Raw genomic sequence first — 26,758 nt, 5'->3', positions numbered from 1 at the left:
GTTCTTGAATTTAGTTATGATTCACATACGTTTGGAATGAAAATGATTCATTTAAGAAAAAGTGAAGAAAAAGTGACTCTCTCATATGTCAGGCACTACACAGATTGTTTTTTTTTTTGTGAAACAAAAGATTTCACAGATTTAATGTCGTCACCTGAAATGCCAGACAACAAACCAGTTTAAATAAGTAACTACCTAATTGTTTACCTGCCGACATTTTTTCAACCGACTTAAACTGGATTTCAATTGAAAGAAGAGGTTCTTGAAGGATGCTAGATGAAGAGATGTTCGCCTTTATTTCCTTATCAAAATGACTTCTATTTACAAAGATGAGTGAAGGAGGAATCTTTCAAAATTTCCTTAGCTGGATTGCTCCCCACCTGTTCATTTCAGTGACGCTGCCTTCTTTTAAACGGAGAGAAAGGTGAACTATTCATGAGCTCGTGGAGTACTAGTACGTGTGTCCAAAGGCAGGGTGAGGGGGTCAGGGTTTGTTGGAACAGCGGGAGGGCCAAGGAAAGATTGCTTCAGGTAACATGGGTAATGCCTGCGTGTTAAAAGCATACCTAGATACGTGTCACTTATCGATATTTGCAACATGGATATATTTTAAGATTGTAAGAATTACCATAACAAAAAAAAAAAACGTAGGAGAACTTTATGAAAGCTTGATAAAAAATGCTGAACGGTATCTTGGTCCTGTTAAGTATTTTCTATATTCCCACGCATATGCACACACAAACACATGCACACCCGCGCGCGCTCACTCACATAAACACACACATACGCCCTTACAATGTATGTACACACGTCATTACAAAATACATGTATGCATAAACAAATACAGAAGATTAGAAATTCACATTGTATTGAACACAGACTTAAAAGACGCACAGGTAGGCAGGAAATAAGTGTATGTCGACGCGTCTTGCACGTTTTTCAATATCGAAATGGAAGCTTTTAGAATATTTGAGGAGTTATTAGAGAAAATGTCACAAAACCATCCCAGCTTGTATTCCTCTCCACCTGTGACCGTAAGGAGTTTTAGACCATTATGATTTCATGACGTACGTATGTCCACAGGTGCGTTGAGAAGGTCAGGGTTTGTTGGGACAGCGTACAGTAGGGCAATCCAACTGTAAGAATTTGTAGATGGAGAATAAAGGAAAAAGTGACACTTCCCCCTGCAATGTTAGTAGAGTCCTGAGTTCACATAAAATCAGTTTTTCTTCACCTCGAGCTCTTTCCTCGCCAAGACACTAATCGCGAACCACTGGAAAGGCGCCTAAAATCTTTGAAAAACTGTATCCTACATCTGCTTGGACGTGTTTTGTGGGGTAAAGGCGCACGGCGCTGTTCTGACGTAGACAATGTTGACTTTTTATCTTCTTACTTCAGTTCACACCAATTAGCAGTCCGCAGGTTCACGCCAGGTCAAGACATTTCTTCCGCAGAAATATTAATAGCGCCCGTCCCTACCGGTCAGCTGCGTGGTTCACATGGCCTTGGTGCACAGTATAAATTATCGTGCGCAGAGCAAGCCTCACACACATTACAGAGTCTGAACTCGACTGAGCATATGGCAAAGATGTGGAAGTTTCTGCTCTTCGTCGCGGCTGTGATCGCCTGGCCGGATTCTTCTCAAGGTGACTACTGTACAGAATTTCTACGTATCCTGCATTACATTTATGCTGTAACTCACTTATGATCATATTGACGAATGGATACAGCTATTTTTGTATATTTTTTATAGTAGTGAACACTTTATTTTGATACCATAAATATTCAAATGATCTAATATAAGGCAGTATACTACGGAATTAAAGAACATTATAATCACTTTGCGAATTTGATTGATATTTGTCCTGGAAACAAAGAAAGTAACGTTGTTACCCTTTTTTATTTAAAAATATCAGCGTATTTCGTAGCTACGATCATGTGGATTTACGTAGTAATTATTGTCGGGTACCATAAATCATACGACAAGCGAGTGGGCCAAAATTTTCTTTAAAACATTGAAGAGTTGACCGGCGTTTTGAAAGGGCGGATAGCCATCCTCCTCAGAGCGATAATGGCTGCTCGTCTTTACACTGCGCGCAGCTAGGTATCGCTGCTGCAGCGTAAAGAATGTAACGTTTAATTGCAGATTCAGTTTACTTTATTTATTTATTCCGCCAGAAATACATTTCGCCTAGAGTTCAACCCCTTACATACAATTACATTGCAACAATAAAGACGTCAAATCATAACAAATAATACAGGAATGAAATTGAACGTCAATTGAAAGATCGCCTAGACGTTAACTCTTATTTGTATTAAAAAGACAACTTAGTTCTTTTCACCAATGATTTACCAATTAGTACTATCTACGGGAATATGACGATTGTTTCTCAATTTCTGAGATGATAGCTATATATATACTGAAATATACAAAAAAAAGAGAGAGAAAATTTTTGTCTTCAAGGTCAACGCGTGTACCTGACCACCGTCGATGGATGGAAATTCTATAAAGTTCACACCGCCGGGCAGATGACCAATGCCAACGTCAAGGCCGCGTGCGAGGCGGCGGGGATGAGGTATCCGTGCAACTTCTCAGGTAGTAATAGGTGTACCAGCTGGTGGACCTCAGACTGCATCACGTATGACGCCGCCGGTGTCAGCTGTAATACCCACTGGGTCCTCTCGGCGAACCTGTGTGGAACAACTGACTACCGGCAGTGTCAGCCCCTTGATGACACCTTTGTGTACATCCCTGGCTGGAGTGGTGACGGCGCATGGGGAGTGGACTACGAGACTCACACCTACGGCCTGCATGGAGCAAACTACAACAACATGTACGCCCTGTGTGCAGGTGAGGAGGCAGCCTCGTTATCGGTACAAGCAGCAGAGTCTGGGCAAGTTTTACTGTCTGGGAGAATTTATATTGTTGAAAGTCAGCGCGTACATTGTTGTTGTATTGTAATCAACATAACACAAGATGTTGAATAATGAAAAGGATTGTATTGTATTTTTTCAGTGGTAATGATTAAATTAAATTACTCTATTGCTGATCTTGATGATTAGCATTCATAAATGTAATGAAAAGGACGTTACTACATATTTTTTTTATTTTCTTCCAACGGTTTAAAAAGCTGAGCATTCAATAGGGAAGGCACCATTTTGTGACTTACGTGAATATGATTTCTTAGACGGATTGCCGGGATATATAATTACTGCTCATACAATTGGCTGGTAAAAAATCGATAACGGGTTAACGGGAAAGTTTCTTACTTCTAACTTCGTTTCCTCTTATGGATAGAAAGTAAATAAGGAGACCGATAGGATGGCTGGAAGTTAAATTACCTTTATGTGATAATTTTGGATGCGTGTATTTGAATATGACAATCGATATCATATATGTATATATTATAAATCACTTGTGAGCTAACGGCTAATTGAAAATAATGCCATGAATAGCTGAAAAATAACCCACTTCCTGAACAACATTTCTCCAGCTCCTACGTGTGCGAGATCTCCCTGCGTTCATGGAACCTGCACCAACGATATCAATGGCTACACGTGTACATGTGAGAACGGATGGGAAGGAACCAACTGTGACCAAGGTTTGTAAAGTTCAATCACATGGATGCAAGTGATTCTTTTTCATCAGCTATAGTCTATTAGATTTATCTTCATTTCGTTTGAATTACCACAAGTAAAAATTGGAAATGGATACTGGATACAGACAACTGGTGTGAATATTGCATCGTGACAAAAGTGCTAGGGCTAGTATATATTAATGCGACCAACTAAACAATCGTTAACCGGAAACGGTCAGGAAAAATCGTTTAGTTTTGTCAGCATTGCTTGCTATGATTCAACCATGGACTGACTCGAATGTCTTTTTCCTAGACATTGACAACTGCGCGTCCTCCCCATGTGTTCATGGAACCTGTACAGACCACTTGGGGAGCTACACCTGTAGCTGTGAGAACGGCTGGGAAGGGTCCAACTGTGATCGAGGTTAGTAAATGAAGCAAAGAGTGTACAAATGCTTCATTGATAGTAAATAACTTTCACCCTAGCAGTGTATTCCGGATTGAGCATCTATAATCAGGTCTTCTATATCTTAATTACTTTGTTTCATTGGTTGATATAAATTGTGGGAATTTGTAATAATTACGTGTACTCTGCTGTAAAATCTCTAACTACAGACATCGACGACTGTGCGTCCTCCCCATGTGTTCATGGAACCTGTGCTGACCAATTGGGGAGTTACACCTGTAGCTGTGAGAACGGCTGGACAGGGACCGACTGCGATCAAAGTTTGTAATGATCTATCATACGCTGCTGCATGTAAACGTAATCTTTGTTCCAACGTTCTACTAGTAAGGACATGTACTAAATGATATATTTGTATTTCCGATCGCGATATGAGTGGAAGCATTTGCTTCTATGTTAACCAATCATCTTTATTGGTAGTTTTTCCTGTCATTGTCAAATTCATTTTAGTTTCGTCAGCATTTCTCTTTATAATTAATCGCTGTTGGATTTCTTTTCTTAGACATTGACGACTGCGCGTCCTCCCCATGTGCACACGGAAGATGTACGGACGGCCTCATGAGTTACACATGTACTTGTGAGAGTGGCTGGGAAGGAACGGACTGTGATCAAGGTTTGTAGATGCGCTTATATATAACAATTGAACAAACTGAAACAGTCCAAAAAAATGACAACCATGTCTAATAGGTACAAAGTCAACGTTGTCAGCACGCGCTGCAGGGAGCAAACTATAAACCTCAACATAATTGAGTGATTGATTGATTGATTGATTGAGTAATTATCATGTATGACATTGTGTTGGTTTATCATTCAGACATTGATGAGTGTGCGAGCAGCCCTTGTTGGCTGGGAGGGACCTGCCTGGATCACGTGAACGGCTACAGCTGTGTCTGTCCTAAAGACGCTGCCGGCAAGATCTGTGAAACGGGTATGTTGTGCCATAATGTGTCATGTTCAATATACTGCTTTGCCAACAAACATCAACCACACCTCATCAGACTCTCTCCACCATTCCATATGTTTTTATTAAACCCCCTCACCTTTCGTTACAGATTTCAAATCGACGAAACAATTTTTTCCTCTTATCGAATGGTTCGACTAGAATGATCCCAAGGCTGTCACAGCAAGGAATTTCCATCTCTCTGTTCCCAAAGAGCATGTAGTCTCTGAGTTTCTCTTTTCCATTCAATGATAAGACAAACATATTCTATTGTATTATTTTATTTGCCGTTCCGACAACTTATTTTCCATTATCCATTGCCAATTTTAGCGTCTTTTGCCGGAGAATGTTACCAGTTCTCGCCCATCGCTGTCTCCTATCGCGATGCGGCCCGTGCCTGCCGAGCTACAGAAGGTCACTTGGTGGATGTAAATGATGAGCAGCAGCAACGTTTACTCGCCGACAACATCGCGGCCAGCAGCGGCGTGTCCAACTGGCTCGCGACGAGAACCGCACCTTTGCCACTGCTGACCAGCGATGGGTCGCCTTTCTCAGGTGTCTGACACACCATAAATATGTACCTGAATCATGAGCGGTCACAAACTATGCATGTATTTTGGAATTTCAAATTTAAAGGTAAAAAAGGTAAAGGTAAAGGTAGTCCCATCGCCTTTTTGAGGCCGTAGTGGCCGTGGCTTGTTATGCACTGTATCTAGGGCACAATATTGGAAGGCGGAGCCCAAACATCTCCTTCCACCACTTCCCTCTGCCAACCAAAGTCAGTTACCCATTTTTACACCTGGGTGGAGTGAGGAGCGTCGTGTAAAGTGCCTTTCCCTATGGCACACGATCGGTGATATGACAGGATTCGAACCCAGGACCTCCGGGATCTGGGCCAAACACCCTGGCGTTACGACGCACGACCCCACTAGTCTTAACGTTATGTGTAATGGACAGCTTGTATGTCATTTACGACATTGGTTCTTCGTGGTGACAGGGTCCAATAATAAATTTTCATTTACCGCTGCCAGGTCATATTCAGTGGTCAGCCGGTGAGCCTTTGTCTCCCTTCGACCTGTGTGTTCTCTTGGACAGCTCCGACAACTACCAAGCGAAGATAGCACTCTGCACGGAGCAGTACAACTACGTTTGCCAGTCAGGTATGTAGCTTTTTCTGTGCACACTACCTCCTTTATGCAATTTGACTTGAAATGTAAGGAACATCAGCTATAATTCAGGTCCATGACTTATTCTCATGATATATCTGACATTCACTTTTTAGCCCTTAAACCGTGTCAATCAGACGTCTGCCAGAACGGCGGCAACTGCACCTCCTGCTTCAATGAGACCACCACGTTCTGCGACTGTCCTGATGGGTTCGAGGGGAACTTCTGTGAAACCAGTAAGTGCTCAAGCACACACTGTGTTTTTTACATTTTATTTGTTTTACTTACCCAGTATCTATAACAAATATAGTAGTAATGGTTTATTGATTGATTCACATTCACACATGTCGCGAACAATGCCAGCCCATTGGCTGAATTGGAGCTCGGGCATTACAATTCATAGGACAGCAGAAACAACAACTTGATAATTCATCAAAATATTTGAATACTACTGTGTACCAAGACAACATTGGGAATAAATGTCCTGCATAGTTCGTCCTTTATATTATTTTTGTCTCACCAATATGTGCAATTGGACAGTGTCACAGTTCGATGAACATCCGATACTGATTTTTGCTCAGACATTGACGAGTGTGCCTCCAACCCGTGCCAACATGGCGGAACCTGCCAAGATGACGTCAACTCCTACAGCTGCAGCTGCCCAACCGGATTCATTGGAGACAACTGTGAATCAGGTCACTGTGCTATCGCTTAGTCAGTTCACGATTAGAACTTACGGGTAGTAAATAAAACATGTGAAGGCCATTGAGACATGAAAATGACACGTTTGAATACCTATAGTCCAGACCAGAACTGTTTACTAGTTAGGAGTCTCAGTTTGATGGCATATATGCAGCACAAATAGTGAACCGACTTATTCATATTTTTGTTACAGGTATTGTTATTCAAGTAATGGAATATTGTTTTCCAAGTGGTTACAACGCAGAGAGTAGTTTTGAGAGCAAACATGCCCAACCATGATCATTTCATAAAGTTTCGTCATACAACACCATTTGCTTTGTGACTTTGCAAGTGCTCACAGCGACGTTTTGGTCGAACAATCATTTTGAAATTTTATTTCTGGTTGCACAAACCTTGATAGCAAAGTTTGATTTTATGATAGTGCGTCTTGTTAATCAGATAAATACTAATATTGTTGAATTTGATTATAACATGTTGTATTTCTTGGCCAAACCACATCTAAAATGTTCCTGTCTCTCTACTCTATGTTGATCTTCATCAGAAATGGACTGGTGTTCCGTTGTCCAGTGTCCATTCGGTTGGATCTGCCAGGTTTCTACGTCCTCTTTCCAATGCGTTGGTGAGTACAGTTTTTTCTGCTAAACTTTTTTCTACAACTGCAAGACTTTTAAAAATCTGTTTAGGTAAGGAAATGTAACCAAGCTGTTTGGGTCAGTAGTGGGTCAGTCATCGTAGGGAACGCTGTTACTACCAGACTGGTTCATATCCTTTTTCTTTTCTTGGCAGCATACATGCAGATTGTCACAATGTGATCAAACTCAGATTAACCTTTGCCTGAGATTTTAGTACTTAGATTCTTAAACACCATCACTATTGTAACACGAAACACTTTTTTCAACATTTATGCTTATGAGTATCAAGTAAGTATGCTTATGAGTGTTGCACTTCCTTATAGATCCTGCTCCTATTACTCGGGAGTTCCCTTACCAGTGCAGAAGCGCCTCCTGTCCGGACGGCATGTACTGCACAGAAGAGACCATCGCGTCGTTCTCCTGCAGGGTCGAGTGAGGTCACAGCCTGAGCCTCGTCCACGCAACCAACAGCCTAATGCTAAATTCTAATTTGATAAGAGATGTCAGCAATTAAAGTTCTTCAAAGACATGGCATTCACGGTCTCGGGTCATTAATGACATTTGAAAGGTTCACTTTATGAGGACATAAGCTCAATGTCTGATAGTTTCACTGGTATTGTTTTCAGGGCCTATCTGAAAAGCTGAATATTACACCCTGGTTAAGAAAAGTAGAGATGGATAGATCAATTAATTGAGGAGGTTACGTTATACAAAATAAATCAAGATCTATAGTATGATACATAATGTTGTACATCGAGTTAAGGAGGTGATCGTCAATTGCAAAGCACACCACTGTTTGGTTTAACGCCTCCGGTACCTGTCCTTTTCTTGGTAACCACCGTCTGTAACATTGAGCTGCCAACCAATATAGCACTGCACGAAATGGCCACGTATCCTGACGGATCCGACGTATCCGGAATCGGGCCTCATGGCGTTTCCGAGCGAATCCGGAAAAATCCCAGTTCACTGCTCGGATACTGAAGTGCCCGCAGATCCGATCAATTCCGACGCCGTATTCTTCTGGATTCGTGATGCGCCTCGGATACCCGAAGATATTTGCGCGGATCCCTCGTTTTTTGATATTTGGAATGTTCGGATTGTTTGTATGTCGGTAGTTGCTTCGGATCCTAACGAATAAATACACACGGCACGGCATGATCTCATTTCCTGACGAATCCAGCAGATCCGGAATTGCGCATCATAGCAGATACGGAACGTTTCCGATTGGATCCGATACACCTCAGATCAGACAATTCCGGCGCCGTATACGTCTGGATCCTTCATACGTTTCGGGTACAGATACGGAACGTTTCCGAGCAAATTCAGACAATTACCAGGTACACCTCAGATCCGGCAATTCCGACGCCGTATACGTCTGGATCCGTGATGCGCGTCGGATACCTGAGGATATTTGCGCGGATCCTTCGTTTCTAGATATTTGTCAATATGGCAGAGATGTTCGGATTGTTTGTCGGTAGTTGCTTCGGATCCTGACCAACAAATACACACTGCACGGCACGCGGCATGATCTCAGATCCTGACGAATCCAACAGATCCGGAATTGCGCATCATAGCAGATACGGAACGTTTCCGATTGGATCCGATGCACCTCAGATCCGACAATTCCCGCGCCGTATACGTCTGGATCCTTCATATGTTTCGGGTACAGATACGGAACGTTTCCGAGCAAATTCGGACAAATACCAGGAACACCTCAGATCCAGCAATTCTGATGCCGTATACGTCTGGATACGTTTCGGGTACAGATACAATATCAACTCGGATCTTTCATTTTTTTATGTATTTGCCAAGTTGTTAGAAGTTCAGATTTGCCAATATGTTAGAAGTCATGAGCTGTCTCGGATCCTGACGTGTACGGAACACGGATTCGTGTCGGATATCCAAATTACCCACAATACACTTCTGGGCGCGACAAACGTTAACGGTTTTCTTTCGGTTAACAGCACAGACAAGAACGGCGTTTCATCACCTTCTGTGCTTAACATGGCATCGCCAGAGTCTACCATGGTCGACCAGTGATTTTTGAGTGACTTGAGAGTCGAAGGGAATTCGGTGTAAACTCAAACGCACGGAATTGCGACGTTGTCTTCTTCGTGCATGCAATCGCCCCCCTCCCCCCTTGTAAACGCTGGTAGGGAGTTGATTCATCATTTTGAGGGACTGCCCTTTGGTAAGTACAAATTGAAAAATTCCCGTTTCTAACTAGTTTTGACGTCAGTTATCCTCCTATTGTGGCTTGACATATCATCGCATTCGCATGACCATAAGAATTCTCCAGCCGACCTGCCCTTTTACGGCGTTAGGATCTAGGAAATTTAAAATTTCAATTTGTTCATTCTTGCCAATGGTCAGCAGACATGTGTGTCTGGTTAACGTTTCAGATACAAAATAGCAAGCAGTGGAGGGAAAGATAATTAAAGATATGGAAGGGAAGAAAATGTCATAAGTATTTGTCCCACAAAGATCCCACAGTTTGTGGATAGTGAACTAGAACTTATAAGGAGGCAGTAGTGTGCCTCAGTGATTATTTCATTCAGTTATAGCTGTGCATGTTTGATCAATATCATATTCAAGTTATAGATGTAAGTTTTACGTAGTCAATTCAACGATGCCCAGATTCATTTTTTTACACATGCGAGTATGTGATATGTTTAATATTTGTCATTGTTTCCATTTATATATATATATCCAGTACAGCATCGGCAGATACTTCCTTCACAAATGCAGCACATATTGTGAGGACCTTGGCTGGGAACAAAGCAATCAACTGTCAGATGCTCAGCTGCTGAGTACCCCAGGCTCCTTTGGTAAGTCCATCATCGGTACACTTCAATGTTAGCTGAGAGAGGCATGATGGATATCCATTGTCCCGTGTTTTTTGTAGCTGCTGTGATGAAACGAAGCCCATGTCAAAATCATGTGACATGTTCCTTAAATACGTGAATTGATATTTATTCATCATTTGGTTTTATCATATAGGAACTGGTTCATCACAAGATGGACTCCAAGCTGAGTCCAACATGCAGATACAGAAGAAATCAGCCTTGCCTGTCCCTTACCAAGAATGCATGGAAGAAGTGAACTCAGATGTAGTCAGAGAATGGGGAGAGGACGATTATACACATGCAGTTCCACGGCATATGCTACTTACGTTTAAAATGTGGCGTGTCATCATGGGAGTTCTTCAGACAGTATAATGTTACTTTCTATTTTCAACCTCTGTATTTGAAATAATTGTATCTGATGGCTTTTAGACTAAGAGCTGGCCACAAATAAGGCTTTTATTACTTTAGTGGAATATTTAGAACATGTAGATAATTTTGGTCCAAGGGCACTATACAGTAGTAAATATTACCACAATGTTGTGATGGTGTTACTTGTAATACATTTCATAATTTTTCAGAACATTGTGCTTGCACAACCCCAATTTACCGACATTAACCTGCATATGCAGTGGTGCTTTGAGTATGTGGATGTCCCTCAGCCTGTCTCAAATGAAATGGATCATTTAGCCATATAGTACTTCCGTATTGTATTGTATTTGATAGTTTTTGAACTTTTGTTGAGATATGAAATGATACATATGTTACATACAGGCTTTCCCAAACTTCCTGTCATTCAAAATGATGTTTTGGGTATAGTCAAATTAGGAATGCAAGCACATAGTCGGATCCGTTACGGATTCGTTGTTGGGTCCACCTGTATCCGTCAGTATTCACCATTTTCTTCAAAATACAGAAAAATCCCTGTACGCATCCGTCAGGATCTGTGGCATTTCCGTACAGTGTACGGCTCCGTATTCGTCGAAAATCCCTTACTTTCGGATTCTTCAGGAAATATTCCATATACCGGTGCGGAAATAGTCGGATACGTTACACGAATCCGCATGTATCCGTCAGTATCCGCCAAATATACAGAAAAATTCCTGTTCGTATCCGTCAGGATCTGTGGCATTTCCGTACAGTGTACGGCTCCGTATTCGTCGAAAATCCCTTACTTTCGGATTCTTCAGGAAATATTCCATATACCGGTGCGGAAATAGTCGGATACGTTACACGAATCCGCATGTATCCGTCAGTATCCGCCAAAAATACAGAAAAATTCCTGTTCGTATCCGTCAGGATCGGTGGCATTTCCGTACAGTGTACGGCTCCGTATTCGTCGAAAATCCCTTACTTTCGGATTCTTCAGGAAATATTCCATATACCGGTGCGGAAATAGTCGGATACCTTACACGAATCCGCATGTATCCGTCAGTATCCGTCAGTATCCGACAAAAATACAGAAAAATCCCGGTACGTATACGCCGGGAAACGAGGCCATTTCGTGCAGTGTAGAGCCCTGAAGTACGTGTGGCAATAGTAAGGATGAAAAGGTCAGGGTTAGTCAAAGTAGCGCCAGGGTCACAAAAAGTTCACATGTTCAATGTATCGGTGATGTGCAAACGTTGGACGATATGAAAATCGATGTAAGTCTGATCGATATTGGAAGCTTTTCTGAGGCCAATAATAGTACAGAAGCAATAAATTAGTTCTTGAATTTAGTTATGATTCACATGCGTTTGAAATGAAAAGAATGAAAAGACTCTCACATATGTCAAACACTACACAGCTTGTTATTTTTGGTGAAACACAAAAATTCACAGATTTCAAGTCGTCACTTGAAATGCCATGCAACAAACCAGTCTAAATAAGTAACTACTATAGTTGATTACCTGCCGACATTTTTTCAACCGACTTAAATTAACTTTTAACTGGAAGAAGGGATTTTGAAGGATGCAAAAAAAAAGAGATTGTGGACGCCAACTCTCGATTTTTGCCTTTATTTCCTTATCAAAATGATTTCTATTTACAAAGATGAGTGAAGGAGTAATCTTTCAAAATGTCAAAGGATGGGTTGCCCCTCACCTGTTCATTTCATAGACGCTGCCTTCTTTTAAACGGAGGGAAAGGTGAACTATTTATGAGCTCATGGAGTACATGTGTCCACAGGCAGGGTGAGGGGGTCAGGGTTTGTTGGAGCAGCGGGAGGGCCAAGGAAAGGTTGCTGCAGGTAACATGGGTAATGACAAGAGCTACAAGGAGCAATGGAGGATAGGGAGGACTGGAGGAGGAGGGTAATGTTCATCCGTGACACTCTCACGACAAGATGATGGGTAATGCCTGTGTGCTAAAAGCACACGTAGATACGTGTCACTAATCGATATAGCAATGTGGATATATTATAAGATTGTTTGAATTACCATGACCAAAAATCAACAACGTAGGAGTACTTTGTAAAAGCTTGATATTAAAAAAAAATGAGACGTTGCTGAACTGGATCTTGATCCTGTCAAGTCTTTTTATATTCGCACGCATATGCACACACGGACACACACACACACACGCGCGCGCGCGCGCGCGTACACACACGCACACGCACACATATACCCTAACAGTTATGTACACACTTCATTACATAAGACATGTATTCATAAACAAATACAGTAGATGAGAAAATTGCATAGTATTGAACACAGAAGTAAAAGACGCACAAGTAGGTAGGAAATAAGTGTATGTCGACTTTTAGAATATTTGAATAGTTATTGGAGAAAATGTTACAAAAACATCCCAGTTTGATTTCTCCCCACCTGCGCCGCCTTCCTGTGACCGTACGTCACTGTAGGGAGTTTTAGACCATCATAGCTTCATGGCGTACGTGAGTCCACAGGTGGGTTGAGGGGGTCAGGGTTTGTTAGGACAGCGTACGGTAGGGTCATCGAACGATAAGATATAGAAGTTCTTTATCAATAAATAACAAAGGGATCTCTCTAAGCATCAAATAGGTCAACATTACTAGTAAGACTCAGTTACAGCAGTTTTGATGAGCCGTTTGTTAAGATCTATATCTGAATATTTTTATCTAAAATCACTGCCAGTGCATTGACATTCAGAAAAAGAACATTACAAACAACTAACCACAGAAAATAAAGAGATTGTCACACTTCCCACTGCAATGTAAATAGAGTCCTGGATTCACATAAAATCAGTTTTTCTTCACCCCGAGCTCTTTCCTCGTCAAAGACACTAAACGCGAACCACTGGAAAGGCGCCTAAAATCTTTAAAAAACTGTTACCTTACATCTGCTTGGACGTGTTTTGTGTGGTAAATGTGCACAGTGCTGCTCTGACGTAGAAAATGTTGACATTTATCTTCTAACTTCAGTTCACACCAATTAGCAGTCCGCAGGTTCACGTCAGGTCAAAACATTTCCTCTGCAGAAATATTAATAGCGCCCGTCCCTACCGGTCAGCTGTGTGGTTCCCATGGCCTTGGGACACAGTATAAATTATCGTGCGCAGAGCAAGCGTCACATACAACACAGAATCTGGACTCAACTCACCATATGGCAAAGATGTGGAAGTTTCTGCTCCTTTTCGTGGCTGTGATCGCCTGGCCGGACTCGGCACAAGGTGACTATATGATCTCTACTTATTCCATATTACATGTATGTACGAAGAATTAACGAAGAATTAACGGCTCACTGATCCTTCTGAAATGACTCACGTGACCTAAACGGACCTGTGAATTCAGCAAAGGGCAGCACGTCGGCAGAACGTAAGCTATTCAAACCTATAACTGCCGAATTATTTCGTTCTCTGCGGTCAACATTGCATCGGAGTAACAGACGTTGCATAAGATATGCTTTTGGACACAACTACATGAAGCTATATCTGAGATATAAACCTTTTAAGACACAAACACAACCTCAAACGCTTACGTTCTGCCGACGTGCTGAAAAGTGCCATTTTCACGGCTACTACTTTTTTTGTTCACCCGGCTTGCTGATACTTAGCCTGTGGCCATTCTATTTCTACCGGGGCTCCTCGCTACCAAAAAAAAATATATATTTTTAGGGTAGCGAGTGTAGGAGCCCCAGTAGAAATAGGATGGCACCCAGGCTAGCTAATATTTAGTCTAGTAGTTAACAAGACGGGTGGAATGTAATGTGTAGGAAAGACCGCCGTACGCGTTAGTACAATATCTATCTCCAAGCAGATGCGTGGATAACTTGTTTCTCGTGTCTTTTAACTGCGTTCATTTCCAAACAGATGATTGGCTTCTGCTAAATAAGTACCCAGCACACATTTAATTGTTCACAATGTAACGTTATATGGTCATGCTGTTCGTTATTGTGTCATTGGCATTGTATGTCTACTGTATATATTGTTATGTTTACTAAGGCCACGAACACTAGTTTAGAGTGCCCTAGGGCACATCACTAATGGGTTTTCTCAATAAACACAACAGTTGTGGGCCATTTTTATTGGTACTTTGTTGGATACACTGTTTTTACAATTTACCATTTAGCTATATGTGCAAATTGTCTGCTGGGATAATATTCTCAGGTCCCCTGAGTTATAGCTATGTAGATAGGTACCGTTACATAATATTTTCACGTAGCTTGTGCGCCGTGTTTGCAATATTGCAGTTGTTGTTGAAATTTGAACCAACGCGGAAAGCAATGCATATAAAATCAAAGTTTTTGTAAAAGGGGAAAAATATGTTATAGTTAGTGAAAAAAGTCACCAGATAATCTAAGTAACCAGATAGGAAAAGAAGTTGTGTATTAAAGTAGGTAATTATAGACTTTCGCATTGTGATATTCGTTTGAATAAAAAGCAGATGAAGATATTATTATTTCTTTTAGTGTTTCCCATTAAGAATAATTTTAAAATCTTTCTTAATTTGAAGCATGTGGTTTTGGGACTGAATGTCATATTATTATCTGGTACTTAAATGCTGGAAATCAGACGACTGCTGAATCTAAGTTTCTAACTTGATCCCTTGTAGTTATTTTCAAAGGTCCAGGAAAAAATACTAATAAAACCTTTTCATACCCAAGGTCAACCGGTATACCTGACTACCGTCGACGGATTTGCCTTTTATAAAATTCTCACCGCCGGATCGATGACCAATACCAATGTCAAGGCCACCTGCGATGCGGCGGGGATGGGGTATCCGTGCTACCACTCAGGTAGGGATGGGTGTACCGGCGGCTGGACCTCAGACTGCATCAGGTATGACGACGCCGGTGTCAGCTGTTATACCCACAAGGTCCTCTCGGCAAACCTGTGTGGAACTACTGACGGGTACGGCAGCAGGTGCCAGCCCCTTGATGACACCTTTGTGTACTGCCCTGGCTGTTGGGGCGGTGACCGTGACAGCGCATACGGAGTGGACTACGAGACTCATTATGCCGGCCTGCAGGGAGCAAACTACAACAACATGTACGCCCTGTGCGCAGGTAAGGATGCAGCCTCGTTTTCGTGACACAAAACAGGGGGTCTGGATAAATCCTACTGTCTGGAAGCCTTTATAATATCAAGAATCAGTTGCGTCAGCACATATTGCGTTAACTTTGTGTCGTAATGAACAGAATAGGATATCAGGCGAAGTTTCTCAGCGGATTTGTAAATATTTGCGCGATAAAAGCTGTTTGATAAAGAGGGGGAGAAATTATATATCAACTAATATACTTTTGGATTTCTTTCCGAAGATATGAAAACCCGAACCTCCATTAGGGAAGGTGCCATTTTGTGATAAAAGTAAAAAGGATTTATGAATCAGGTCGGATAAGTTTCTCCCTTCTAATTTCCTTTCCTCTTATAGATATAACCTATGAAGTAGACTGACTTGGAGACTGGGAGCAGGTTTACCTTCATATGATGTATTTTTGGATATTTGACTGTAACAATCATACAGGTTCGAATTCATCCGTATGCGTATGGATACCTTCCATCACTTGTGACCTAGCAGCTAATTAACTAGATCTTCTTAGTGGCTGAAAAATGACCCATCTCATTAGAACATTTCTCCAACCCCTACGTGTGAGAGGTGACGATGATTTTGGGGGTCACACGCGTACCTGTGAAAACGGCTGGGACCAACTCTGACAAAAATCTCAATTTTCAATCTTATGGATGCAAGAAATCATCGTATTTTTGATAACAAAGAATCAAAGGCAAGTTAAAGTAAAAAAAAACCTACGTGAGAAAGGAGTTCCACATGTCTCACCCAGGAAACCCTGTGGCAAAATTCTTTTATTCTGTCAGTATTTTATTGCTATGATTTAGAACAATTTTAATTTATTTTCCCAGACCTAGATGACTGCGTGTCCTACCCATGTACACACGGAAACTGTACTGACGGGATAGCGAACTACACCTGTAGCTGTGAGAACGGCTGGGAGGGGACCAACTGTGATCAAGGTTTTTAATGATCTATTATTAGCTGCTGCAAGTAAACTCAATATAATGACGTAATTCTTTTACAACGTTGTACTAGCAAGGACATGTACAAAATCATTTTAGTTTCGTCGGTATTTTCCTTTACAGCTTTATCATTAATCGCTGTTGGTTTTCTTTTCTTAGACATCGATGACTGCGCGTCCTCCCCATGTGCACACGGAACCTGTACGGACGGTGTGGGAAATTACACCTGTAGCTGTGAAAGCGGATGGGAAGGGACCGACTGTGATCAAGGTTAGTAAATACACTTATTTAAATCAACTAAATAGACTGAAACAGCCCTAAAAGAATGACAATCAAGTCTAATGTGTATAAGGTCAACGCTCTCAGCACGCGCAGCAGTAGGTAAAATCAGCACATTCTTTGAAGATTTCGTGATCATCATGTTTGACATTGTGTTGGTGTATCATTCAGATATCGACGAGTGCGCGAGCAACCCTTGCCTGCTGGGAGGGACCTGCCTGGATCACGTGGGCGGCTACAGCTGTGTCTGTCCTAAAGAAACCACCGGCAAGAACTGTGAAACGGGTATTACATATAATCTGAGACTTGACAGCTGTTTATCAAATCTATAGTAAGTTAGTAACGGACACATTTTGTAACCCAACCGTTTGTGATCTTAGTCTGTGCATACTCATAATGATTTACAAGTGTACACATTGTTGGCTGAGTTTGAACTTTGTGCAAATCTCAGCAATATAGGGATATAAACATTTTCATTGAGTTTGTATGTTTGTATAAGCCGCAGTTGGAAAAAAAAGATTATAAAATGTTATAATGCAAGTGCTGGAAAGATGTTGAAATTTTAATGTAAAACCAAGACTTAACTTAGGGTTAAAGCAATCGCAGACTTCCAAAGAAATCGTTAGACCTTTTGTTCTAAATTCCAGCGTCCCTTGCCGGAGAATGCTATCAGTTCTCGTCCGCCGCTCTAACCCACCAGGACGCAGCACAAGCCTGCAGCGCCATGGGCAGCCGCTTGGTGGATCTGAACGACGATCAGCAGCAAAGTTTCCTCGCTGACAAGATCGCGGCTTCCGCCGGCGGCTCCACCTGGCTGGCGATTAAAGCAGCACCAGTTGCGTTTTTCAACAGTCATGGATCTCCGTTTTCAGGTCGGCTTCCAAAAACTAACAATATTTTTGAACAATGGTATTTAGTAAATTATTAGCTGCAAAGTTGAGGTTTGCAGGAACTGTTTTTTTTTTTAATGATAAGCGCATGATTTATGAAACAGGAAGTTAAAGCAATGCTTGATCTTTTTTGTTACAAAACCTAGAGTGTTACATCGAAGGGCGGTTATACAGGCTATATATTAGATACAGAATTTTACTACAAAGTTTCAGAATCATTTAACCTAAATATTTATACTGTTTGATATCAGGTCCAATGCAGTGGTCTGCCAGTGAGCCCGCCGCTCCCTGTGACCTGTGCGTTCTCCTGGACAGCTCCGACAACTTCCTTGGAAAAACAGCACCGTGCAGTGAGCAGCACAACTACGTCTGCCAGTCTGGTAAGGCAGTTTCACACCAATGTTCTACAGTCCAATTAGTAAAACCTAAATTGGGAATATCGGACTCAACGGTGGAAACTGTGTGCTTTGAAACAAAATCTGTATACACAGTCACCGAGAGGGCAGAATAGAGCGGTGCAGCGTGTAACGTTACACTCCAGACTCAAGAATGACATGTAAAAGAAAAGCATTAATATTTTTAGCTTGAAATTTCATCTGTGTTGGTAGAAATCATTCTTAAATGAGTTTAAACTGTAATTTCCAACACAAAAAATTGGACTTACCCAAATTTTCGACCGTACGACATCGGTCTTTATCAAGGAATGATCCATCCACCGCTGGGGTGACGTCACGTTATGCAGATAGCACACGTGACTCCGTGAGTAGTGGATCGTAAGTATTGGAAAGTCTGTAGCGCCCGCCGTCTCTGTTGATTATATTTTGTCTGGCGTATTTTGTGAAATGGCAATTTTCTTTTCAGATATCAATATGAGCATGCATTGACTTCCAATCATGGCAGAAGTTATGAATAGGAATCACTTCAGTATGAAAAAATGTGACTAAATTCCTTACTAACCAACCAGTAGCTGAATGTAAACTGGAACTACTGACTTGTTCATTGTGGTTGTTCTTTTGAATCTGTAAGACCTGAAGCCTTGTGGACAAGACGTCTGTCAGAACGGCGGTTACTGCACCTCCTGCTTCAACGACTCCGCCGCCTTCTGCGAGTGTCCTGCCGGGTTTGAGGGGAAGACTTGTGAGATAAGTAGGTACTTTCATGGTCTACACTCACATTGTGTTTTCTTAGATTCTTTTGTAGTCAGATTTGCAGAAAGATGAGTGGTCCTTTTTATTATATTTTTGAAAATATATGCACATAAAATGATACAGTATAATTGTATTTCCGAAAATAATTTCATCAGGTTGGTAGAACATAGGATATTTGAAGTTTCTTTTAAGCGCCACCTACATCGGCTACTTATAGCGGTGAGAAGCAGTACTCCAGTCAGGAGCTGTGAAGAAGGTGTCTGACAGACACCGAAGCGTCAGCAGGTGAGATTACCTGGTTGTGTTAAAAGAAACTTCAAATATCAAGTATAATTGTACATTAACATAGCAAAATATGTAATGGAAATTTTGTAAAATATCACAGTACGAAAACGGGAAGCATTTATTTTAAAAGGTTTGCCAGTGCAGTTTACATCATACTGAATGTTAGCATACGATTGTACATGATGATAGCAAATAAGAAACGAAGTAGAATCTCCTTTAGCTGTGCCCGCCTGTGGCAAATTTGTCGACAACTGGATTCTCGAATATCTTTTTACAGACATCGACGAGTGTGCCTCCGGCCCGTGCCAAAATGGCGGAAGTTGCCATGACGACATCAACTCCTACAGCTGCAGCTGTCTCACCGGATTCCACGGAGACCACTGCGAGTCCGGTAGGGGGAATATGTTTCCTTCTTCCTGCACATTTAAGCAATCAATTGAAACTCTCTCTACTATTCATAGCTTACGTTGATGAAGCCTAGGCATCCAGGTAATAAGATACGCCAGAAACAGTTCATCAAGGAAATGGATGCGACTTTGGAAAATACCTTTTAGATGGCATGCACTACCGTAAGTTCCTTCACACTGAAAGGTATTGGATGTAAGTTGAAAACCATATCAAGTTGCCCGGGCGCGGAACGGTTTTTGGCGTATTCATAGTTTACCTTTACCACAGTTCGTCCTTATTTGATCTGTTTTAACTAGACATGGACTGGTGTTCCTAAGCCCAATGCCCCCAAGGATGGAATTGTCAGGACTACACGTTCTACTTCCAATGCGTTCGTGAGTACAGTTTCTACTATCATGTTATTGCCATACGGCCGCCAGGCCGTATGGCATTGTGCCCGGAGGCAGACTGCCTGGGCACTGCCTGCACGCGTGGACATTTATACCTGCCAAACGGCACGGCCCGGCATGTCCACTTTCTTCTGTGGGCCCAACATTGAAAATGCTGCACGGTTGCAAAATATTACAATGTAGATTGATATTCAACCATGCAAACGATATGGTGAAACAATATAAAGTTTTCCTTTAAAAGTTTATGTTTTGAAGTGGACATGAATCGTTAAAAATGTATTGTTTGTACAACACCGGAATATGTCGCAATGCATTATTGTTGTATATACTATCATACCGCAGCAGGGCGTAATAGACCTCTTTCCAGTTACGGCGGCCATTTTGAATTCCCAGAGGTCAGCTCGGGGTCATGCACCAAAACGAGGCAGTCCCTGACTCAGATCCTACTATAACCCTGGGTAATGCCAGTTATACCATCTTCGGTTGTACATTTCGCCCCTCTAAGATGAAATAATCTAATATATGTGCCTTTCATATGTAGAAAATATTGTTGTGGACATTTTGACTTATTTTTGGCTAAATTTTTATTCGTTTTCCACAGTTTTTGATGGGTAACTTAAGGACAGTGTCTACATTTGTATATCCTCCTTAATATCTTTTTACTAGTAGGTTTAATACAAGACCTGGAAAGACTAGCTGCAGACTGGCATTCTTGTGGGTAAAAAATTAGAAGACAATTGGCAGTTGTTCCGACAATTTCTAGATACCAGGATCCGTTCTGTAAACAAAGCTGTATGGGGTGATTGGAGTCCAATGCAGAACTCAGTGCAGTGGGAAAGGTGGGGTATAGACTGGTTGCGTTCTTTGTATATTTGTATGTCAGTTTGCTCCAATGATAGTTTTGGTAGCATACACTTCCACAAGTTGAGTCCAGATAATTGTGGGCTGAAATTTAGCAGATCTATCCTGTGATTTTGATGATTTCTCAATGCTAAGATCGGCATGGCAAAGAAACGCTATACCCGTAAATGTTATCGCCAGTGGGACAGGGATCGACCCCAGTCTCTACCAAACTAACTACGCTGGCAACTAGTGATGGGGACGCATCTGTGATTTACCCCGCCTTCCCCACTGGGTTCTGCATTGGACCGGACCGGTCGACCCCATAGAGCTTAGTGTGCAGACCGGATCTTGGTATCTAGAAATTGTCGTAACAACTGCCAATTGTCTTCTAATTTTTTACCCACAAGAATGCCAGTCTGCAGCTAGTCTTTCCAGGTCTTGTATTAATCCTACTACATGTAGTTAAGATATTAAGGAGGATACATGGTAGAGACTGTCCTTACGTTACCCATCAAAAACTGTGGAAAACGAATAAAAATTTAGCCAAAAATAAGTCAAAATGTCCACAACAATATTTTCTACATATGAAAGGCACATATATTAGATTATTTCATCTTAGAGGGGCGAAATGTACAACCGGAGATGGTATAACTGGCATTACCCAGGGTTATAGTAGGATCTGAGTCAGGGACTGCCTCGTTTTGGTGCATGACCCCGAGCTGACCCCTGGGAATTCAAAATGGCCGCCGTAACTGGAAAGAGGTCTATTGGGCCTTTCCGCCGGCATCCGTGGCTGTATGCCGTGTCAGATCCCCATAAATGGCCATATTACATATATTACCAAAAAATGAAACAAAAGGAACTGATTTTGCTAAGAAAATGGACAAGAAGGTTACCAAAATATGGTGCCGTGAAGTGAGATTTAAAGATTAGGTACTAGTACCTTTAAAAAACCATATTCTGTCAATCCCAAATGGCTCAGTTGGTAGCGGATGGAGTCTGACGTTTGGTGGGGACTGGTAGGTCCCCGGTTCGAACCCAGGTAGAACCTTTTCGTTTTCTTTCAATTTTAATACAAGGAGGAAATATATTGTTTTTTCTGGCGTGTTCTTCATCTTTTTCTTCTTCCTCTTTTGCATAATTCATGCAGGAACTTGTATATCCCATACGATAAATGCTACAGATGTCATAATTGATTTTGACTTTAGGAAAGGTGAATGCACCACATACATTATGCTAATGAGTCTCATTGGCATATTTCAGGCAGAAACTTTCATTTCATTTCTTCCAAATGCGCTCCAGTCAGCTTTTTTTTAAAGCTTTCTTGAAGCTGACTTTGAAAACAGTTTATTTCATACCAAACTTCACAAAACTGAAGAAAAAAAACTTAACACTGCACTTGTGCAATTTAGTTCTTTTTACAAACTATACTTCAACCGTTTCATCCCCACCACAATGAGGTCGTATGGCCAGCTTTTTTTAGAAGCTCTTGTTTTTAGAAAGCCGTCGCGCACTCTATGCATGCAATGAACAGCATTGATGCTGAATGTGATCGATGATCGATGCTGACTGAATGGCAGGTATTTGATAGCCTCCACCAGACCCTCCTACGGGCGTGTGGATCGTAAATTTCGTCATATATTAAGGAATAATTAGCCAGTAGAGTCAGTCCATGGTTAAGATCAAAATGAAACCCTGGCAAACATTCTCCCTATAGCCGGCGTAGTTAGTCTGGTAGAGACCAGTTATTTGATCATGCAGTATCATTTCAATGTAACTGTGAAGCAGTCAGAAGCGAAAATAAAATAAAAACTCTTTGACATGATTTAATGATTGATACATCCTTTACATATACTTAAATAAACGTCATGTTTCGATGCGGTTATTCCACTTTTTCTAACGTTATGATTCCATTTCAGTAGCTTACGAACATACGTCTCGAACACACATTTATATATGAGCTTTTTTATCAATAATTGATATTGGATATATCTGTAATGGGTGGTGCAAACTTTCAAGCACCCAATAATCTTTAAGAACGGCCCTAAATTCAGAGTCCAAATGCTTGTTGTTTGCAGTGAATATTTTAGATTGCTATCATACATTATAATCATAGCATCAACGCGCACGTTCCAATGTTCATGTAATATCAGCTTGGCTGCCTGGCGCTCCACTATGTATTGTCTTGTTGCAATTTTTAATAAAGAATAAAGAATATCGTTCGTTTTACGTTGCGAATTTCAGACTACATGTTCAATATGCACCTTCAGATCCGGCTCCCATTACCAGCAGGATGACCCCTTACCAGTGCAGCAGCGCCTCCTGTCCGGACGGCATGTACTGCACCGAGGAGACCGTCTCTTCTTTCTCCTGCAAGGCTGAGTGACGTCACAGCCTACGCCTCAAGCACGCAGATGTCAGCCAAGTTTTGATTCTAATTTGATTAAAGGTGACAGAGAATAAAGCGCTTTGAAGATGCTATCAACTGTTTCTGCTCTTTTCTGACCTTTATGCAATAGCTCGACAGCTGATTGCTGCACAAGCTGAATTTTCGGGGTGTTTGGAAAGTACTGCTATTGAATCATTGCACCTTATTAACCATTTTACATGTAAAGAGAGCTGTTCCCTTTGGGTGGAGGTCTTCCTCTCAAAAAACTTCATCTGTAATTTTATTATTTTCAGAGGAAAATACAATTAACAGCAATTCGCATAAAGGGCAGCACACCCATCATTGTCAGCTAGCTACTTAAGTTCACCGTGCAACCATAGACATGTAAAGACACTGCCCTGGTTACTTTATACTAATTCTAATGTGGTAATAAACTGGTACCTGATCATAAATGGAAAACATATCACTACTTCACAGAGGTTTGTGTTCTATGGACTCCTAAATTTCCTGCATGTGTTTTCATATGTTGGGTTAAGCGGGTCTTTCGAGCTGTCTTGTACCCACACTCCTCACACTTGAAGGGTTTGTAACCAGTGTGAGTAGCTAGATGCAGGTCCAGACTGTATTTCTGTGCAGCAGAATAGTCACACTGGTCACACTTGTATGGTTTCTCTCCCGTATGAGTTCTCATATGTCGAGACAAGTCAGACTTTCTCTGCGCCCTGTACCCACAATCCCCACACATGAAAGGTCTGTCACCAGTATGAGTTCCTAGATGTCCCTGCAAACTAGATTTCTGTGTCGCAGAATAGCCACACTGGTCGCATTTAAAGGGTTTTTCACCAGTATGGATTCTCAAATGTTGAAGCAGGTGAGACTTTTGATCCGTCCTGTATCCGCACTCTCCGCACATGTAGGGTTTCTCTTGATTTCCGGTGTGTTTTGCTACATGCTTGTCAAAAGAAAATTTACTTGCTGCAGAATAATCACACTGGTCACACTTGAAGGGTTTCTCTCCTGTATGTTTTCTCATATGTCGAGATAAGTTAGTTCTGACAGCCGTCCTGTACCCACACTCCCCGCACATGTAGGGTTTCTCACCGGTGTGATTTGCTAAAATATGAACGTCCAAGTTTGACTTTTTTGTTGCAGAATAGTCGCACTGGTCACACTTGTAGGGTTTTTCTCCTGAATGTGTTCTCATATGTGCAGATAGGTTAGACTTTCGAGTCGTCCTGAATCCACATTCCCCACACATGAAGGGTTTCTTACCGGTGTGGTTCTTGAGATGGGCATCCAGAGACGATTTAATAACTGCCGAATAGTCGCACAGGTCACACTTGTAGGGTTTATCACTTGTATGGGTTCTCATATGAGTAGTCAAGGTAGACTTTCGAGCTGTCCTGAACCCGCACTCCCCACACATGTGGGGTTTCTTGCCAGTGTGCTTTGCTTTGTGGTATTTCAAGGTAGAGTGCTGTGCAGCAGAATAGTCACACTGGTCACACTTGTAGGGCTTCTCTCCTGTATGGATTCTTATATGTGCTAACAGTTCTGATCTCCTAATCGTTCTATACCCACACTTTTCACACATGTAGGGTTTCCTACCAACGTTATTCAGATTCATTTCTTTTGCTGCCATCTGTTCTTCAGCATTGCTTGTCTTGCTGTTGCAGTCAACCTGGTGGGAGACCTATCATATGAAACTCCAGTGGGATACCCATATCCTGCCCTTGCCATGTCCAGCCTATTGAGAAAATGAATGAATAATAAAAATCAATCTGTTATTTATATAATAGTGTAAATAATACTTGATAGAATCAAGATTACAGAAACAAAGTCAATAACCAACGAGGTTAAAGATAGCAGAACACAGTTTTAATCCGCGACACCCGGGGGTCGATGATGCGGGTACAGAGAGTAGTGCGGCCCAAACTCTTGAAGACTGGGTAGAAAGCTGCATGTGAGAGGCATCCATGTGTAAACTGTGCTGTGTGGTGTAGAAATATGTTGGCTTTTAGACTGTAGGATTTGGATAGTGGGCCTTTTCCGCTCTGTGTATAAATGCGCCATCTTGTGCAACCGCCTCACGGGGTCAGTCTGTGCAGTTCATTGACCTCTCGCAGAGCGCTGTTTCAAAGTGGGCGTGAGGAGCCGATACGCCAACAGAATTTTTTGTTTTTCTGGTTATTTGTAGGTTGTACCCTGCTCAAACATATTCGTTGTTTGTATTTCTCAAGTGCACCGCACTATGATTTTTACCACGTCAAAGCTAATCACCTTGCGGCCCTTAACTATAGAAATCCCCATAGGCCGGAAACTGTGTTCTGCTACCTCCTTAACTTCCAGGGCTAACAAAATTTGTTTCAATCAGCCACACCCCCTCCCAGGACCAACATGAAGTTTGTCGATTTCACTAGTAACCTCTAGGTGCTTCCATATTGGTTATTTACGCCTATAAATTTACAACCTGTCTTTTCGATAGCATTTTATTTCCTCAAAAACGGCCACTTTGCCTGAAGTAATTGAAAGTCGCAGGTGTGTAAATGTTTTCGCCCCCCTCCCCCTTCATTTTTACCATGTGCACATTCGTTAAAAGGCCTATAAAATATCACCTTGAGGTAATACTTTTTCCACAGAAACAAACTCATACTACCACACTAGGTATCAAAATACTTGCATACTTGTTTCCAAGCATTACCTGCTTCCTATGGTGTGTTTTCTTTTCTCTCCACGTAAACAGGTGCGGTGTAACTTGCAATTGCCCTTCCGTGGTGAGGTCAGAGGTGAACACAAACATGGGTCAAGGGTGAAATTGTTCGCCTGATTATCCATGCGAAATACTTGACTTCAAATAGCACGTTAGGCTTTATCCATTTTGTTCACGTTTGGCAACAGATTAATTAATTTATTAAACGTTAATTTGTAATCTAATCAGCTGACCCCCTTTTGCCCACCAGTTGTCGAATACCCCGGATGTGGCTGAGTAAAAACAGCAGCTACCACGTCAGTTCTAGTTTTAGTCTCTAAAATTTAGAGACTATACTGGCATTTAAAATTCGACGGCATTGTGAAAACAGTTATTTTCATAAACGCATGTTTGTGTCCTTATGACTGTACAGAAATATGAGCTAGGAACGGAGGATTGTTATAAGTTCACACAGTCTGGCTATTATAGATAGCTAGATAATAAAGAATGACTGTAGGATACGGATACAGAACATTTTCTCATTACATTTAATGTCAACGATAATAGTGTTATTTGAATAACATACACGTACAAACTTGCGCCAAATATTCACCCTACTCTCATTATTGAACATCACACCATAAAAAAATGATTATTTAGACTGAAGGTTCGGTTAGTCGCA

At 41.5% G+C, this 26,758-nt stretch overlaps 3 protein-coding genes and 2 long non-coding RNA genes across 5 annotated transcripts in view; 4 read left to right on the top strand and 1 right to left on the bottom strand.

Moving 5' to 3' along the window:
• LOC136429168 (fibropellin-1-like) overlaps window positions 1-19,839 on the top strand; it is a 47,188-nt gene extending 27,349 nt beyond the window's left edge. Inside the window, exons 5-10 of the mRNA XM_066419046.1 lie at window positions 17,207-17,320; window positions 17,683-17,907; window positions 18,177-18,305; window positions 18,952-19,071; window positions 19,636-19,749; window positions 19,820-19,839. Of these exons, the coding sequence (XP_066275143.1) occupies window positions 17,207-17,320; window positions 17,683-17,907; window positions 18,177-18,305; window positions 18,952-19,071; window positions 19,636-19,749; window positions 19,820-19,839 (722 nt within the window). The remainder of the gene's footprint in view (window positions 1-17,206; window positions 17,321-17,682; window positions 17,908-18,176; window positions 18,306-18,951; window positions 19,072-19,635; window positions 19,750-19,819) is intronic.
• LOC136429082 (fibropellin-3-like) lies at window positions 4,825-8,012 on the top strand. The gene is made up of 7 exons (XM_066418960.1): window positions 4,825-4,969; window positions 5,312-5,536; window positions 6,013-6,141; window positions 6,264-6,383; window positions 6,729-6,842; window positions 7,391-7,468; window positions 7,805-8,012. The coding sequence occupies exons 1-7, from the start codon at window positions 4,825-4,827 to the stop codon at window positions 7,915-7,917; spliced, it is 924 nt and encodes a 307-aa protein (XP_066275057.1). The 3' UTR covers window positions 7,918-8,012.
• On the top strand, window positions 9,611-10,949 carry LOC136429707 (uncharacterized). The gene is made up of 2 exons (XR_010754791.1): window positions 9,611-10,309; window positions 10,482-10,949. It is a non-coding gene; the product is annotated as an uncharacterized lncRNA (long non-coding RNA).
• Window positions 19,840-20,061: 222 nt separating the features above from the next.
• On the top strand, window positions 20,062-23,479 carry LOC136429705 (uncharacterized). The gene is made up of 2 exons (XR_010754789.1): window positions 20,062-20,140; window positions 23,269-23,479. It is a non-coding gene; the product is annotated as an uncharacterized lncRNA (long non-coding RNA).
• Window positions 23,480-23,645: 166 nt separating this feature from the next.
• LOC136429688 (zinc finger protein ZFP2-like) lies at window positions 23,646-26,133 on the bottom strand. Its single transcript, XM_066419626.1, has 2 exons — window positions 26,089-26,133; window positions 23,646-25,134 (listed from the first exon to the last, which is right to left on the bottom strand). The coding sequence occupies exon 2, from the start codon at window positions 25,027-25,029 to the stop codon at window positions 23,854-23,856; it is 1,176 nt and encodes a 391-aa protein (XP_066275723.1). The 5' UTR covers window positions 25,030-25,134; window positions 26,089-26,133; the 3' UTR covers window positions 23,646-23,853.
• Window positions 26,134-26,758: the final 625 nt, after the last annotated feature.

This window comes from Branchiostoma lanceolatum, chromosome 3 (assembly GCF_035083965.1).
Source record: "Branchiostoma lanceolatum isolate klBraLanc5 chromosome 3, klBraLanc5.hap2, whole genome shotgun sequence".
Classification (NCBI taxonomy): Eukaryota; Metazoa; Chordata; class Leptocardii; order Amphioxiformes; family Branchiostomatidae; genus Branchiostoma; species Branchiostoma lanceolatum.
The sequence above is the reverse complement of the archived record's forward strand: the minus strand, read 5'-3'. Positions and strand labels throughout refer to the sequence as shown.